This window comes from Chlorocebus sabaeus, chromosome 28 (genome assembly GCF_047675955.1).
Source record: "Chlorocebus sabaeus isolate Y175 chromosome 28, mChlSab1.0.hap1, whole genome shotgun sequence".
In the NCBI taxonomy this organism is placed as follows: domain Eukaryota; kingdom Metazoa; phylum Chordata; class Mammalia; order Primates; family Cercopithecidae; genus Chlorocebus; species Chlorocebus sabaeus.
Genome location: NC_132931.1, coordinates 17,833,771 through 17,849,937, shown reverse-complemented (window position 1 = coordinate 17,849,937; position 16,167 = coordinate 17,833,771). Strand labels below are relative to the sequence as shown.

General features: G+C 40.7%; 1 protein-coding gene across 4 annotated transcripts in view; it reads left to right on the top strand.

The window, feature by feature from the left end:
- The window catches only part of SDK1 (sidekick cell adhesion molecule 1), a 972,135-nt gene that overhangs the window by 517,047 nt on the left and 438,921 nt on the right, over positions 1-16,167 (top strand). For all 4 annotated transcript variants that reach the window (XM_008018820.3, XM_073012858.1, XM_073012857.1 and 1 more), the window contains exon 5: positions 4,561-4,694. In XM_008018820.3, the coding sequence (XP_008017011.3) occupies positions 4,561-4,694 (134 nt within the window). The remainder of the gene's footprint in view (positions 1-4,560; positions 4,695-16,167) is intronic.

Below are 16,167 nucleotides of genomic sequence, written 5' to 3'. Positions count from 1 at the left end.
AATAGAAAATATTTTTAAGTGTTTTTTTTTTTTTTTTAAGATTTTACAGACTAATATTCTGCATCTTCCTGCACGTTGACCTTCTGTTAATGTACTTGAAGGTCATTTGAAACTAGTCACATGTTACTTTAACATTAGTAGTGGTCAAACTATGGACTGAAATTATGCTTCTATGTTTTATGGGCAAAGTTATTTCACTAAACATTTTACTGAATTTTCATCATAATGTATACATTGACCTGGATATTACCACCCTGGTTCATGGTAGGTGTTAAAGAGCAAAATACTTGTTGATAACCAAAGACAATTTATATTTTCACGGAAGCCAAAGCATGGGTTACATCGCAAGCTTTGGGAGCACATCATGAAAATATTCACGTCATGAAAATATTTCTGGACACCTCCTGGAACTCCTCTCCTTGGGCCCACAGATACTCTTAAGGGGAAGTTGTTGAAGTGCCCCCGTTACTTCTTACAGCTTCTAAGTACATCCTATCTAAGTTGCATGGGGCGTGAACAGTGTGTCCTGGTTCAGGTTAGTGTCTCCTCCACTCTGAACAGGGAGTGGGGTTTCCCATAGTGGCCGATTAAATAGTGAAACAGCTATTTGATTCTGCTCCAGTGGTGATCAGGGTGAATGTATACCCTTACTCTTCCTTCCTGGTCTTCAGGCACCTATTCTAGGATTCCGATGTCAGCATCACCTCCCTGAAGGCAGCTGATCTGCTGTGGCGTGGGGAAGGCCACACCCCCTTGCCATGCAAGCATGTCAGGGAGCTTCCCAGTTGAGGCCCAGCAAGGCGGCCCTCCCTCCGCCCCCCATGCCCAAAGGGTGGGTCTAGCCATCTACCTCAATGCTCGTGGTCAGAGACCCCAACTAGCTCCTCTCTTCCTCGGATTTCATCTTTTCTGAAATAGAGAACTATGATTTTGCCCAGTACCTCAGGAGAGTGTTGGAGAATCAAGTGAAGAATGGCCAGAAGCACTTAGGAAGTGCCCAGTGGAAATGGTCTTCCTTTGCTGAACTACACAGGTACTTTACTCATCAGTCTCAGCAACGAAAAACAGCAGATTGGTTTCTCTCTTGTGAAAACCCTTCCTGTGCTTATAATTAGTACCTTAGGACCGGTTAGCTTGTTCTTCATGATGCAGCAGTGTCTTCTCCCGAGCGGCAGCTCATCTCACTATATCGCACTCAGTCATTTTTGTCCCTCTTCTCTTTACTACTATCCCGTGGAATTAGGAGTTACAATGATGAGGTTTCATTTTTAAATGTACAAAGATGGAAGAAGACTAAGGAAGTAATTTTACTTAAAGCCACACATATATTTGTTTCAACCAAGTTAAAGGAAAATCTCTCAGGCCAAATATTATAATTTTTCTATGAAGTCAGTGTAAGTTTTAAATGTGTAATCTGGAGTTATGTTATAATAAAGCCAAGTAATTCATATTATGAGCAAAGTATTCAACTTTGCTACCATAATTACCTAGCAGGCCCCTGTGTTCCTTTCATTACCTTCTGATAGCAAAAGTGATATTTATTGTGGAAAAATTGGAAAATATTTTAAAAGGTAGAATCAAAAGAAAATAGCCTGTAATTGTACCGGTCGGACTAACCACTGATAACATTTTATGTGTACACACACATGTAGAAACAGATACGCAGGATTTATTTGCAGTGCATAGAACACACACTTAAAAAAATCCAAAAAAGATGTTATTGCATGTGCTGTTGTGAATCTGTACTAACTTACCAAGGTTAAACAGGAAGTATCTGACCTCATGAACCAGGAAGTCCCCAGACAGGACAGGCTGCTGGATGGTTGGTTCATTGGCTCTATGAGGTCGTGAAGGACCCAAGTGCTTTCCATTCTCTCTGTTCTGCCATCACCATTATCAGCTTCATGCGAAGGTCGTTTCTCTCGTAGCCATAAAATCACCACCAGGAACACGTGGGGACAAAATGATCAAGACCCACACCTGATACTGGGAATGGGGCCGGCTCTCTCATGTTGCGTGGCTGGATTGCAGGGGGAAGCCATGGTTGCCACAACAAAATCAAGGCTGCTAAGAAAGAAGACAGGATGGGTGCACGATACCTGCTTTACTGTCTTTAAACATGGATTTCTTCTTAAGGTTTACAGCAGTTATCAGAATTTAAAATTAAGATGAATGGTTTTAGATGTTTTATTTTCATTTAAAAAGTCAGTCTCTTGTAGAAATGCTCTGTTCAGAAAGATTTGGATAGGAACAAACACTTGGTTTCTGGGAAATTAATCTTCACGTTCTCCAAAGATGTAGCATTTTCATGGTGTCTTTTTGGCAGCAGCATTTTTTTTTTCATGAATTTTGACTTAAACCTGTATAGAAATTAAAAACTAAAAGAAAAAGATAAGCCTGAAGATAAAAGTTATAATAGATGGAAACTTTAATATTTTTATTTTTATGTACTTTTAAAATTTTCAATACTCTTGAAAATAATGCCATAAATAATATCGAGAATTCATGGTCATTTTATAAGGATAATTCTGAGAAACAATAGGCATATTTGAAATTACTATGGTAAAAATCAGATGTTAAAGAAAACGTTATATATTCAGTTTTTAAATTGTACTACTAAATGTGTAACTTCATGTGTAGTAAATATTCATATTTAATTTTAGCTGCCAGTATAACATATACTAAAATAAAATGGAACAATTTCTATGGTTCTATAAAAGAATCTATAAAGGAGCCATATATAATTATAATAAAACTCTTTTGAATATTTTTATGGGACTAAAAATTGAAAACTTCCTAATAGGGAAATTTTCATAAATGAGACATGAAGTAAGTTAGTCGTAGAGACCTCAAACAGTAATATATCCTATGGGAACCCTGAATAAGCAATAACTTCTTAAGATAATTTTATATAATGTATAAAAATCAAGAGTTTTTGAAAAAGCTCTGCAAAAGGTAGCAGGAAGAAAAAGGATGATTATAATGCTAAAATTCCTCATGAGAGGTTACTCTTTTTGCACGATTTTAATGCTACCAGAAGAAAGATTTTAGCGGATCTGAATCTGAAAGTGCTGTAACTATTCCCTATAGAGTAACGCAATTGTGGGTTACACAGCTCACTCTGGAGTCCCAAGATGTTTCTCTTGTTTTTGAAAAAATTGCTTAGACTAAATGATATTTGGTGCTCAAAATGCATCTTACCTTCTAAGCCAAATTCACCGGCCAATGACTAGTTTACTCACATTCATACATATATATATATATATATATTTTTTTTTTTTTGAGACAGTCTCGCTCTGTCACCAGACAAGAGTATGGTGGCGTGATCTTGGCTCACTGCAACCTCTGCCTCCCAGGTTCAAGTGATTCTCCTGCCTCAGCCTCCCTAGGAGCTGGGACTACAGGCACGTGCCACCACACCTAACTAATTTTTGTATTTTCAGTAGAGATGAGGTTTCACCACGTTGGCCAGGATGGGCTCGATCTCTTGACCTCGTGATCTGCCCACCTCACCCTCCCAAAGTGCTGGGATTACAGGCGTGAGCCACCGTGCTCAGCCTGTATTTTTTTTAAGCAAATTTTACCTCCCACATCCACCTCTTTAACTGGCAAAAATAATACAGAATTATAAGGGAAGGATACCATAAGACACCGATTTCAAATAAAAATTCCTTGGATGCATGGAAGTTGTGTCTGTATTGTTTTTATTCTTTTTAAAAAATTAAGTAGTATAATGAGAGTCTTTCTATGGTGTGATTGGATGAGTATTAATCTGCTTGGGAAAAGACCTAGTCCCTTCTCTGCTGTTAAGTTGCTGTGTTACCTAGGACAAGCAACTTAATTTCTGTGAGCCTCAGTGGCTCAGAGAAAGGGCGGGTACATTAAACGAGTCTCAGAGATGCCTTTCGCACTAGAATCAGGATGAATGAGAAGGTCTTGGTCACGATCAAGGAGACTATTTACTCGTCCTTTGCACTTCTAAGACATGGGGAGATAGTACAGGTGAAAAAGACGTGGCCTGGAGTTAATAATGACGGGAAAATTTAAGTTGAAGGGGAGCAGCACTGTGCCCATTGGCAACTTTCCTTCTATGCACCAGTGTAGGTATTCATACACAAAGCCTCTGATGAGGCTCCCCTGAGGTGGAGAAAACCACAGCTAATTCACTTGCCCTGGGTCAGGGTTGTGGTGGTCCAGCCTTCTAATTGAAGGGATTCCTTCTAACTGGTGGTATTATACATTCTCAGAGGAAGAACCTCTGAGTTTTAATGAACTCTGGATGTCTGTGTTCCAGAACATTTTTCTTCTTCACAGTCAAGTGCTGGCGCAGATGTGGAGCACCCGGTAGGCTCGGACACTGGGGCTGCAGGGTGCTAGCTGGACCAGAAGAGACTCTCTCTGCCATTGTCGTATTCTTGAAGTCAGCCTGTGTATTGTTTTTGTCCTTCCAGCTCTTCTTTTAAACTCTAGGCATTCCTTTATCGTTGACCTAATTAAGTGTGTCTTACAAGTAAGTTCCCTGGAGTAGCTTTGACACTGTCCTCTTCTTTTCTAAAACAGAGCCATCACGTTGGAGAATCAGCTGGTGATCCTGGCCACGACAGCCAGTGACGCCGGGGCATACTACGTGCAGGCCGTGAATGAGAAGAACGGGGAAAACAAGACAAGCCCATTCATTCATTTGAGCATAGCAAGTGAGTTTTGAAATCCCAAATCATAATTCTGAAAGCAACAAAATCTTGCTTTAATTAATAACCACTGTCTGACGGGACATTTTGCAATAAATTGTCTCTCTCTAGTATAGTAGTTATGGTTTAATGTTGATCCAATGCCAATAGTTTGGAAAGCTTTAGAGCTTTTTCTTTCTTCAAAATGATATGCAGAAAAATGTGAGTCTAACTGATACTTCTCAATGCCAGATCTTATTTGTCTTGGGAATTAAAAAAGAAAAAGTATTTGCTTTTTATACACAGTCAATGCCTATTGTTCCTAACAACAGCCAAAAAAAAAAATCTTTCAATTTAAATGAATTGTATCTATGAACCTAAATCAGGACTAGATTAGGTATAGATTATATTCTTTTAATCTAACAAGAAAATCTTTGAGAAATTCTACATATTAAGTTGTACCAAAATTAGCAGTATTTAAGCATAATCAGTTGATCATTTTTTCCACCTAATTTAACTAAAAGCCTGATTCTTGAAGAGAATGCACACAAATCATTGGTATTTGTAGATTTTATTTGAGGGGACTTTCGTTTGAGGAAACTTAGTTTTACATGTTTGGCCTTTGAATTCTTCCAGCAAGAGTTAATTGCTAAAGAAGGGAAAAATCACCCAAAGCAGGAACTCCGAACTAAACTAGATTCAGACATCCATATCAGAAGGCTTGTCATCAAATGTTTGCAGCATGAAGCTTCATGGTATGAAATGAAGTTGTCATGTGGTTGAGAAAATAGGGTTGAAACTAGTCATGGCGGATGGTAAATTTCAGATTATGATGATCATATCATATGCGTAAATTATATTGATTTGTTTGTATAGTAGTGGATTTTATCTTTTTAAAAATCATCTTGAAGGAATGGTTTCCCCCTGCAGGTGGTTTGAAAAGTATGTGAGGCTAGGCGCGGTAGCTCACACCTGTGATCCCAGCAATTTGGGAGGCCAAGGCAGGCAGATTACTTGAGGTCACGAGTTCAAGACCAGCCTGGCCAACATGGTGAAACCCTGTCTCTCCTAAAAATGCAAAATTAGCCAGGCATGGTGGTGCGCACCTGTAATCCCAGCTACTCAGGAGGCTGAGGTAGGAGAGTCGCTTGAAACCAGGACGCGGAGGTTGCAGTGAGCTGAGATCGTGCCATTACACTCCAGCCTGGGCAAAAAGAATGAAACTCTGTCTCAAAAAAAAAAAAAAAAAAGTATGTGGGATGGAATGAGTATCTGCCTCACATGGCCCTCGAGGGGGTACAATTGCCTTAGGCCCAGTAGAATTTCCTGGGTGAATCTTTGTAGCAAACTCTGGGTGCAGGCATCTGTGGGAGTTAACTGAGTGGGGTCTCAGATGCCTGCCTAATTGGTCCCAGGTGGCCATGATGTGCTGTCATCCTGCCTTGAGCTCCTTAATTTGAGGAACTGAATCTTGCTCTCCAGAATGTAGACTCAGTACAGATTTAGGATGAATGGGGTCTTCGTGATGCCATGGAGAATGATGCATATGGATTAGGTGTGGGGTTCACAAAATCCAGTGCATGCTGTACTGCGATGTAAAGGACTGTCTGCATCAGGAATTACAGTAGAAATGAGGATGATTTATTGAGATTTTTTCCTAAGGGTGATGATAAAGAATGCTAATTGTATTTTCAAATAAATTGTTGTTATTTTAATGATTCCAAACTTTATAAGTAGAGCCATTTATCTTGTTTCACAAATATGATTCTGTACTCAATTGTAATATAACTACCAGGATAATAATGAGTCAAAGGGGGTGAAATTCTGGGTCAGAAACAAGGAAGTTGGCCTTCCTCTGGTAGAAGAGGGAAAAAAATTATTCCACAGAAACTCTGGTTAACATCACAAAGTTATTAAACAGTCCTTACCCAGTCCTTGCCTACCTGCCTACTCTGTAATGGCCAGCTGAAAAGAAGGCAAGTAGAGTGAATTTGCCACTGCTGTACTAACATAATACCATGGTGTTAGATAATTGGAATATGTAAATTTTTTTTCAGTAATTTCAGTTTCTACCCTGACCAAAAAGTATATTGAAAGCTGCTCATAAATATTATAATTAACTGGCTTGCATTTTGTTCCTTTGTATGTACATTTTTAACTTTTCATTGGCACCAGGTAAAAATTTGTAAAAAGTGAGATACAAGGCAGTTAATGATACAGACTTATTTTAAATCCTAGGAGAAAACCTACATTTTGTGCCTTTATGAATTATTTGCTTTTTATGAGGGCCAGGTAAAATGGGAGAAGTAAGGAGGTTGAGGAAACTGCCTTATTTTAATTCTTAGGAGAACCTTCCTGTTGACATATGGGATTTAGCTAAATGTTAAACGGCAACCAATTATGCTTCTTTTTTTTTTTTTTTTTTGGCTAAAAGTTTTATTTTGAAAACCTCTAAAAGTCAGACGTCTTGATTAATCTGCAGAATCCCCCAGAATTGTTTAAACTGTGCTTCTTTCTGGAATGCAGTGAGTGCTCTAAGCAATGAACACTGCCGTTGAGGACCTGGCCACCTTGCTCCTGGTGAGTTTGTGGAGTACTGGAGGGTGCGTCTCCTCACCAGATTTGTTATGAAATTAGATCTTCTCGAGACCTATTGATACTGGGAGTAAGATAGAGTGTTCTGCAGACTTAGATATCTTTTTCTTCTGGTGTAGGCTTTTGTGGAAACACCACACAAGATTGAGGAAAATTTGTGAAAACTTTCCAGCCAGCATTTCTGAAAAATCAAAAGATATTACAGCCAATTATCATTTAACAAAGACACATTTTTTCCTTGCTGTCGGGAGAATAAAGCAGGGAACCATTATGTAGTGACACCATGGGGATGATCGGGTACTGGCAATTAAATTCCTGGTGGATTGTGCTGTGATTAGTTTAAAATCGGAGTGTCACACAGCCCCGCCTCTTGTTTGCTGTTGTAATAATCCGTTCCTTCTTTGAGGACAGCACCGTGTCAGAGTGCAGCGGCAACCAGGTCTAGCCGTGTCTCAAAACATCTAAATAAGTGATGCGCTGTCACCCAGCTAACAGGAGGAAGTAATCCATTTTCATCAACCACCTTGTACTTGAGAGTTCAAAAACGTCACCCCTTTTCAATTGCTAGAAACTGTGGCTCCACCTGAAGCTTATGGGAAGCAAAAGATAAAGAGGTTTTGGATTTAAATATTATATATTTTTTAAAAAGCATGACTGTTAGAAGTGAGATGCAGTCCCACAATGGTACCGCCTGCTGTTTTGTGCATATTTAGTAGACGGCATGATTATCTCTTAACATTTCTCCCCTTTTGCATGGTTAAGAAGATAAATTCCAGCATGTTCTGCACCGCTATTCCTGTAGGGAAGGAGAGGACTTCTCTGAACTCTCCACCCCGCTGCCCGGGTGAGAGCTTGCTGCCATCCCAGGGGTGGATCCACTTTGAAGTTTTAATGTGATGTGAAGCCAGCAGATGTTAAGGACATAGGTGGGACTGTTGAAATGTCCTGCATGAATTTTTCATGGCCGGCTCCCACTGCTCAGGTGCACACCAGAAAAAGAAGGGCTTAAGCCTGCCTGAGAGTAGACGTGTCTGTTCTGAGGTCAGACCCGGGCAAGCTTCATGAACCTGTCAACCTATTTTTGGCTTTTGCTTAGAAGATTTTAACATTGAGTTAACCTTTGTGGAACAGAACTTCTGACCCGAATTACTATGTGAATAAGAGTTTCTTCCTTTAAAAAAAAAAAAAAAAAAAAAAAGCGTAGAGTTAGGCGATGAGATGAATTCTACACAATGATTAATCAGTCATTGTTTATATGCCATTGTACATACCTTAGACATACCATCAGTTCTGATCCAATATTCAAAATGTCCACCGTAATGAGATTCTCTACTAGGGATGAAGCTTGGATTAAAAAGAAATGACTGCCTCTCTCCTTCCTGTTTTTTTCACCTTTCTCATTTTAATGTCTCCTCTTCAAACAACATTTGTAGATAGGATATCATTTCAGCTGATCCTCCTTCAGGCTGACAAACCCTTGCTTTTAATTCTGAAGACCACTTAACATTCTTTTGTCCTCCATAATGCTAATTTAACTGCAGGCTCATATAGGTTTAGTAGTTGAAAGTGGATTCCTGAAAATCATGTCTATGAACAGTCATTTGAGAGGACTGCCCTGTAAAACATGGCTTTTGTGTGCCCAGGTAAAACTGTCTCCTATTTTCCTTGTACCTTTAACGTTAAAGGGAGAGAGGAGAACAGGCAGACGCCTTCCAGATGGCCTCTGATGTGGCTCCGGTTCCTGAAACAGTAGGAACTGTTTGAAATATTACTAAAAACCAATCTGGGGCCTAGCCCCACATCACAAATGAGCAATTTAGAACCAAGCATAGTTTTATAGGTTGTATGGCACTTTACTGCCAGAATTTTTCAGAAACATGAATAAGAAGTCTGTTTGATAGTGAAGTCATGAGTTTAATCATTTAGCCATGCATTGAACCTGCTGTACGGAGTGAAGCATGGGGCATGCTCTGCGCTGGCCTCCTGAGCTGGTGTTGGACAGAACTGAGTCTAGGCCTTGGTCCCTAATGCTTTTCCGGAAACACACCATCGGGAAACAAGCCTTGAGCATTTACCCCTTGTGCGTGGACACCTAGTTACTTATCAATTCTAAGCATTAACCATCAGAAGAGAGGAAGGGAATCCGCTAATTATGAAGGTTCCCTTCCGTCTTTACTTGACGTCTCATGGCGCGATATGCACTTTGTGAATGGAAATGCATATTTTACTTGATTTTCTTGATACAATCTAGTTTCTTGGAAAAATTCTTATGACATCTGGTTACAGAGAATTGTTTGTCTTGGCGACGTGGCTTCTACTAACAACACAAGTGTTCCTGCTGCCGTGTGTTGCCATCTGATTGTGCCGGCCTTGTAAGTGACTCAGATCTGTGGTTTCTTCCCAGAAATGCCTTTGACTTCAGTCGTCCACTTTGCGAGAGGTAGTTTAGATAAAACTAAATACACAAGTACATAAATCCACCTCTCCAGGCAAAGGTGAAACCGCAGCCCGTGCCTGTGAGGGCATCCTGTCCACTTCTGTGACAGTGAGAATTTTCAGACCCCTCCTTGGGATAGCTTGCCTACAGAGTATCAGATGGGGCCCCCCGACTAACAGGCTCAACCTGCATAATAAAGAGCATTGACACTTGGTTTCCTTCTTGTGCTTTCAGTGAGAAAACATGAGTTAAAATAGCAGGTCTAATATTTCGTTTCTGAGCCCCAAGTGGATGGATTGGGGAATGAGTTTTAGAAGAGGAATATAGCTGGTGGCTCCCAGCAAGACCTCAGTTATCACAACAAAGACCGCCATGCTCTCCCCACCCCACAAGGCAAAACTGGATTGTTTCTGTTGCCCACTCTTGCCTCCTTAACCATATCCCCATCTCTTCTCATCCCCAGGGCATCCTCTTTTCCCCTGTGTGATTTATTTCAACCTGATTTCACTGTTGTTAAATCTTAGGAAATCAGGTTAAGCTATGATCACTTGCCCTCAAGGTGTGAACAAATTTGGGGTAGCCCAGTATGCCCAGTTTCCCAAAGCAGCAATCACTGGTGTGAGTATCACTCCTGATACATATAGATTTCCAAGGCGTAGGCAGGCATGTAAAATTTCCAAAGAACCTATTTTCAGTCCTTTGATATTCACACTCTAAAACTGGAGCTGAGGATGCCTGAGGTCAAATTTTGCTTTTCACAACTGCTCCTTTGTTTCCGAACAAGATGGAAGGCTCCTGTCTTACTCATCCTGAATCTTTAACACGGGCAATTATCTGAGGGTGTAAATGCCCAGGTGCCAAACAAAGGGAGAACTCTAAATATCAGGGGCGGAATTGAGAAAGTGAAAGACTCTAATAATTGGGAAATAAATCATTTTATAAATCAGGTGTTTTCAGTCTTTTGCTGTCTACAAAATGAGGTGGGATCCACGTGCTGACACTTCATTGCAAATACCTTGATCGTTGCTAACTGTAACACAGTCCACTTGTCCTCAGGACAGGAAGAGATTTCTAGCCCCTCTGCAGGTGCAGGGCCATGTCAGCGGAATAAAGGGTCGTTTTCAGGCCACGTGTTTAAGAGCCCACGTGTTACCTTCATGCTCTCCCTCCCCTTTGGGGACAGCCATGGACAGGCCACATATTGAGCCACAAGATAGAAGCTGTCTGGATATTTGAATCAGTGCAGGGGAAGAATAGCCCGGGAGGGCCACCCAAGCAGAATTGGACTCATTATGAGTAGGAAACAAACCTTTGTGTGGTAAGCACTGAGATTTCAGCATTTGTTTGTTATTAGAACAAAACACATCTGTCCTAACTAATAAATTACTATATGACGACGGGGTGCATTGGCTCATGCCTGTAATCCCAGCACTTTGGGAGGCCAAGGCGGGCGGCTCACCTGAGGTCAGGAGTTCGAGACCAGCCTAATCAATATGGAAACTCCGTCTCTACTAAAAATACAAAAATTAGCTGGGCGTGCTGGTGGGCTCCTGTAATCCCAGCTACTCAGGGGGCTGAGGCAGGAAAATCACTTGAACATGGGAGGTGAAGGCTGCAGTGAGCCGAGATCATGCCACTGCTCTCCAGCCCAGGTGATGGAGCAAGACTCTGTCTCAAAAAATAATAATAAAATAAATAAATAAATTACTACATGACTTTTGGCATATAACTTAGAAGGAATTTAAAGAATTGAGAGATATTCTGTAACAAAATTTCCTTCATTTTCATCTATTGCTTTGCATGAACAAAATTTTATCTATGAAAAAGAAAAGATTAGAATTAAACTGTATTCCTCACGTCATTGAGAGATGCATTTCTGGTTTTATAAAACATAAAACCTATTCATCAAAATTTGTAATACTTTAAACAATTAATTGAATATCAATAACAATTGTAACAACTCATGCCAAGAGAAGGTTTGTTTTGTTTGCCCCCAAGTCATATGGTTAAAAAGTTTTTTTGTTTTTTTTTTTGAGATGGAGTCTTGCTGTGTCGCCCAGGCTGGAGTGCAGTGGCGCGATCTTGGCTCACTGCAAGCTCCGACTCCCAGATTCATGCCATTCTCCTGTCTCAGCCTCTCGAGTAGCTGGAACTACAGACACCTGCCATCATGCCCAGTTAATTTTTTGTATTTTTTTTAGTAGAGATGGTGTTTCACCGTGTTAGCCAGGATGGTGTCGATCTCCTGACCTTGTGATCTGCCCGCCTCAGCCTCCCAAAGTGCTGGAATTACAGGCGTGAGCCACGTGCCTGGCCAAAAACACTTTTTTTAAGAATTTTTTTTTTTTTTTTTTGGACACAGGGTCTCACTCTGTCACATGGACTGGAGTACAGTGATGAGATCATGGCTCACTGCAGCCTCAAAGTCCTGGGCTCAAGCAGTCCTCCTGCCTCAGCCTCTTGAGTAGCTGGAACTACAGGCCTGAACCACCATGCCTGGCTAATTTTTTTAATTTCTATTTTTGTAGAGACAGAGTCTGGCTATGTTACCCAGCCTGCTCTCAAATTTCTGGCCTCAAATAATCCTTCCCCTTTGGCCCTACAAACCACTGGGATTACAGGTATGAGCTACTGAACCCCACTGAGATTGAAATTTATATACCTTTTTTTTCAGAGGCTATGATATGGTAATTAGTAAAATTCTTTTGAATCAATAAATGTAATGAATAAAGGTTACAATTCTGTGGGAGTATAAGATGGGAATACAAATTCAAGAAGAAAGAAAAGGAGTGGTGTAAAATTTCTTACTATTAAAAATTAGAGCTTGTTCATGTGTTTTTTAAATGGGTGATGCTGTGTATCAAATCTTTAGACCTGCTTATCAAATATTTAGATTCCTTTGAATACATATAGATGCGCTGCAGTAGTTTCATTAAAATATACTGAAATAGCAAAACATTAAAATACACTAGAAATTACATTTTTTTCAGTCCTTCAAACGTATGATGAAAAATTTTAGATGTCAACCTAAAATGTGGGAAAGATACACAGTTTTACGAAATTCCTTTTGGTGATCTAGGAACAACAACTGTTTGAAGCTATATGCAGATTTGATAATAATTTATAAACGAGAGTACTGCTGATAACCCTCTAAGGATGTACATAGAGAGGAGAAGGCCCTAACATGTCTTGAGACCTGACAGATATTGTCATGTATATTTTCCTTCTTAGATTTCACGACAGCACTGCGGGTTAATAACTCCGTTTCAAAGCTGAGGACACTGAGGCTCTGAGAGGTTAGGTTATTGACCCAGATCACAAGAATAGTCAATGGGAAGTTTGAGGATTCAAGCCAAAGTTTATTTGTCCCCCTCCCAAAACACTCGTTTCTCCTATAAACGCGGAACAGCATATACCGTGGAGGCTGGGTGTGCCCTTGGGGTCAAACTGTGTCCAAGAGAGAAGCCCAAGGAGTAGGCAAAACTTGAGGGGAGGTGGCCTTCCAGCAGGGAGGCTGGCTGTGAAGAGCTCTGTGCAGGCAGACCTCAGAGGAACTTGTTTTTGGTTTAAAAAAGGAGGTCTTCTGTTCTGATACCAAAACCACTCCCGATAAACATTCAGTCCAGAGAACAGCCGTGTGCTGTGGTTCAGCTCGGCAGCTTCGAGGCTGGCACCCTTTTGCAACCCCAGTGAGGCACGTTTGGGTGGACGCTGGTTTGGCTTAAGGGCACAGTGGGAGATGCGCTGGAGTCGGTGCTGACTATTGGAGCATCAGAACAATAAGTCCCAATTTCTAATAACAAAGTGGTTGTTTTGTTATCAGGAATGCATTAGACAGCACATAGGATATAAAGTAAGACATGATCTGTCCCAGTGGATTTATAAGACTGATGTGCGTGATTACACTCCCTAATTCCCAGATATTGACCTCGAACTGCTGAGGCAGATTTTGCACAGTGAGTAAACTTCACCCAGGGCGTAAGGCAAGCACTTGGAGAATTAACTAACCAAGCAGAACTGACCAGTTGGATGCAGTAGAGAGACCATGGGTATTCATTTACTTCTCCCGGTTATGCTGTGATTATTGCAAGACACAAATTACTCGGTAGTGATTTGCCTAATCAGATTTTTTACAAACTCCTCCACATAGCTCAGTGTTAATAATTCCTCCAATCTACCTTCCCTTCTGTCCCCTTGTTAAATGTCTGAATTTAAATTATTATATTCAGATATTTAAGCATAGAATTCTTTCATTTTGGCAGTTTGGGGGCTAGAACTTTAACCCTAATTTTGTTTTGTTTTGTTTTTGGAGACAAGGTCTTGCTCTGTTGCCCAGGCTGGAGTGCAGTGGCACAATCATGGCTCACTACAGTCTCAACCTCCTGGGCTCAAGTGATCCTCCCACCCCAGCCTCCCGAGTAGCTGGGACTACAGGTGTGCACCACCACACTTGGCTAACTTTTTATTTATCTATCTATCTATCTATCTATTTATTTATTTATTTATTTATTTATTGAGACGGAGTCTCGCTCTGTCGCCCAGTCTGGAATGCAGTGGCCGGATCTCGGCTCACTGCAAGCTCTGCCTCCCGGGTTTACGCCATTCTCCTGCCTCAGCCTCCCGAGTAGTTGGGACTACAGGCTGCGCCACCATGCCCGGCTAGTTTTTTGTATATTTTAGTAGAGACGGGGTTTCACCGTGTTAGCCAGGCTGGTCTCGATCTCCTGACCTCGTAATCTGCCGGTCTCAGCCTCCCAAAGTGTTGGGATTACAGGCTTGAGCCACCTTGCCCAGCCCACTTGGCTAATTTAAAAAAAAATGTTGTGGAGACAGGATCTGCCCATGCTGACCACGCTGGTCTTGAACTCTGGGGCTCAAGCAGTCCTCCTGTCTCGGCCTCCCAAAGTGCCGGGATTACAAGAGTGAGCCACTGCACCTGGCCTAATGATTTTTACCTTTGATTTTGGGACCTAATTTCTTAGACTTAGCAGCCAATGCCTGAATTCAGTTTATAAGGAATTGAAGATAATTTCCTTGTAGAATGATATTAGGTAAACATAACATTTCAGAGTATGTGATATATTGAGGGTGACCCAAGATTATAACTTACACATTTTCTTTCCAGCTCTGGTCACTCTCGATGTTACGGTCATTGAAGTACTTTGTCTACTCTCCTTGTCACTGTAATTGATATGAAAGATAAGGAATTTTTGGAGGGCACAAACAAAGGGGATGGAAAATTGAATCTTTCCTGCAATCATTTTACAATCTCTGACGTACATCCTTTACACAGCTTGTCTGGAGAAATCATAAGCAAAGTAATGGTTATTGGCTGAGATGAGACCACACAAAACAAGTTGCTAGTTGTAAATATAGTTTTCTCAGAAAAACTGTGTTTACTCAGTAGTTGAATACAGCGATGATTCTGGTGAATTTCTGGGGTTCAGCTTTTAGTTACTTTCTAGTCTAAGTGGTTCTACCCATACCTTCCCAGTATGATTTTTCCTTTTACGAATGAGCTCGGTATTCTGTAGCTGCTAATTAAGAAACACCTGTTTAATTTCCCTTCCTTCAGAATTCTTAAGGTTTTCAAAATCCAGATTGTGTGAGTTGCTGGGATAAATTGTCTTTTCATATCTCCTCTTTCAGAAAAATGAGAACATATTATTTTCTGATTCAAAGGGAACATCTAGAGTGGAACCAACCTCTTCAATCATAACATGGTATTTCTGCTGTGGGTAGGCCTGGTATCCTATGGTTTAACTTCAGGTTCCAGCTTTAAGGACAAAAAGATGTGATATGGTCCAGAGCATAATGAAGGCTTATTGTAGTAGTAGGAACAACAGCTGTTCATTGAGTGTCTGCTCTATGCCCTATATGTAAATATTGTATCTCATTAAAAAAAAATTAATCAGCCAGGTATGTTGACTCACGCCCAGTGCTTTGGGAAACTGAGGCAGGAGCATCGTTTGAGCCCAGGAGTTCAAGACCAGTCTGGGTAACACAAGGAGACTCTGTCTTTACCAAAAAAAAAAAAAAAAATCTGCCAGGTGTGGTGGTGCATACCTGTGGTCTCAGCCGCTCAGAAGGCTGAGGTAGGAGGATCACTTGAGCCAGGGAGGTCAAGGCTGCAGTGAGCTGAGATCACGCCACTGTACTCCAGCCTGGGCAACAGAGCAAGACCCCATGTCTTAAAATAATAATATAATAATCATAATAACCACCATTTAATCACCGTTTTTGGTAAACAAGAGGCCACAAGGTCAGTATTATCCCCATCTTACAGATGAGGCAACAAATCAAAGCAACAAATTACTTTCCCTAATCTTATGCAGTTGATTACGTGGGTTAGTTTTGAACCCAGGTTTGTCTTTTCCTGAGAGAGACTTTCACCATTTTACTTGCTGAGATTATTTATATTGCAGAACTGTTTTTGACTGTTAAAATCATGTTGTAATTTCTTAATCT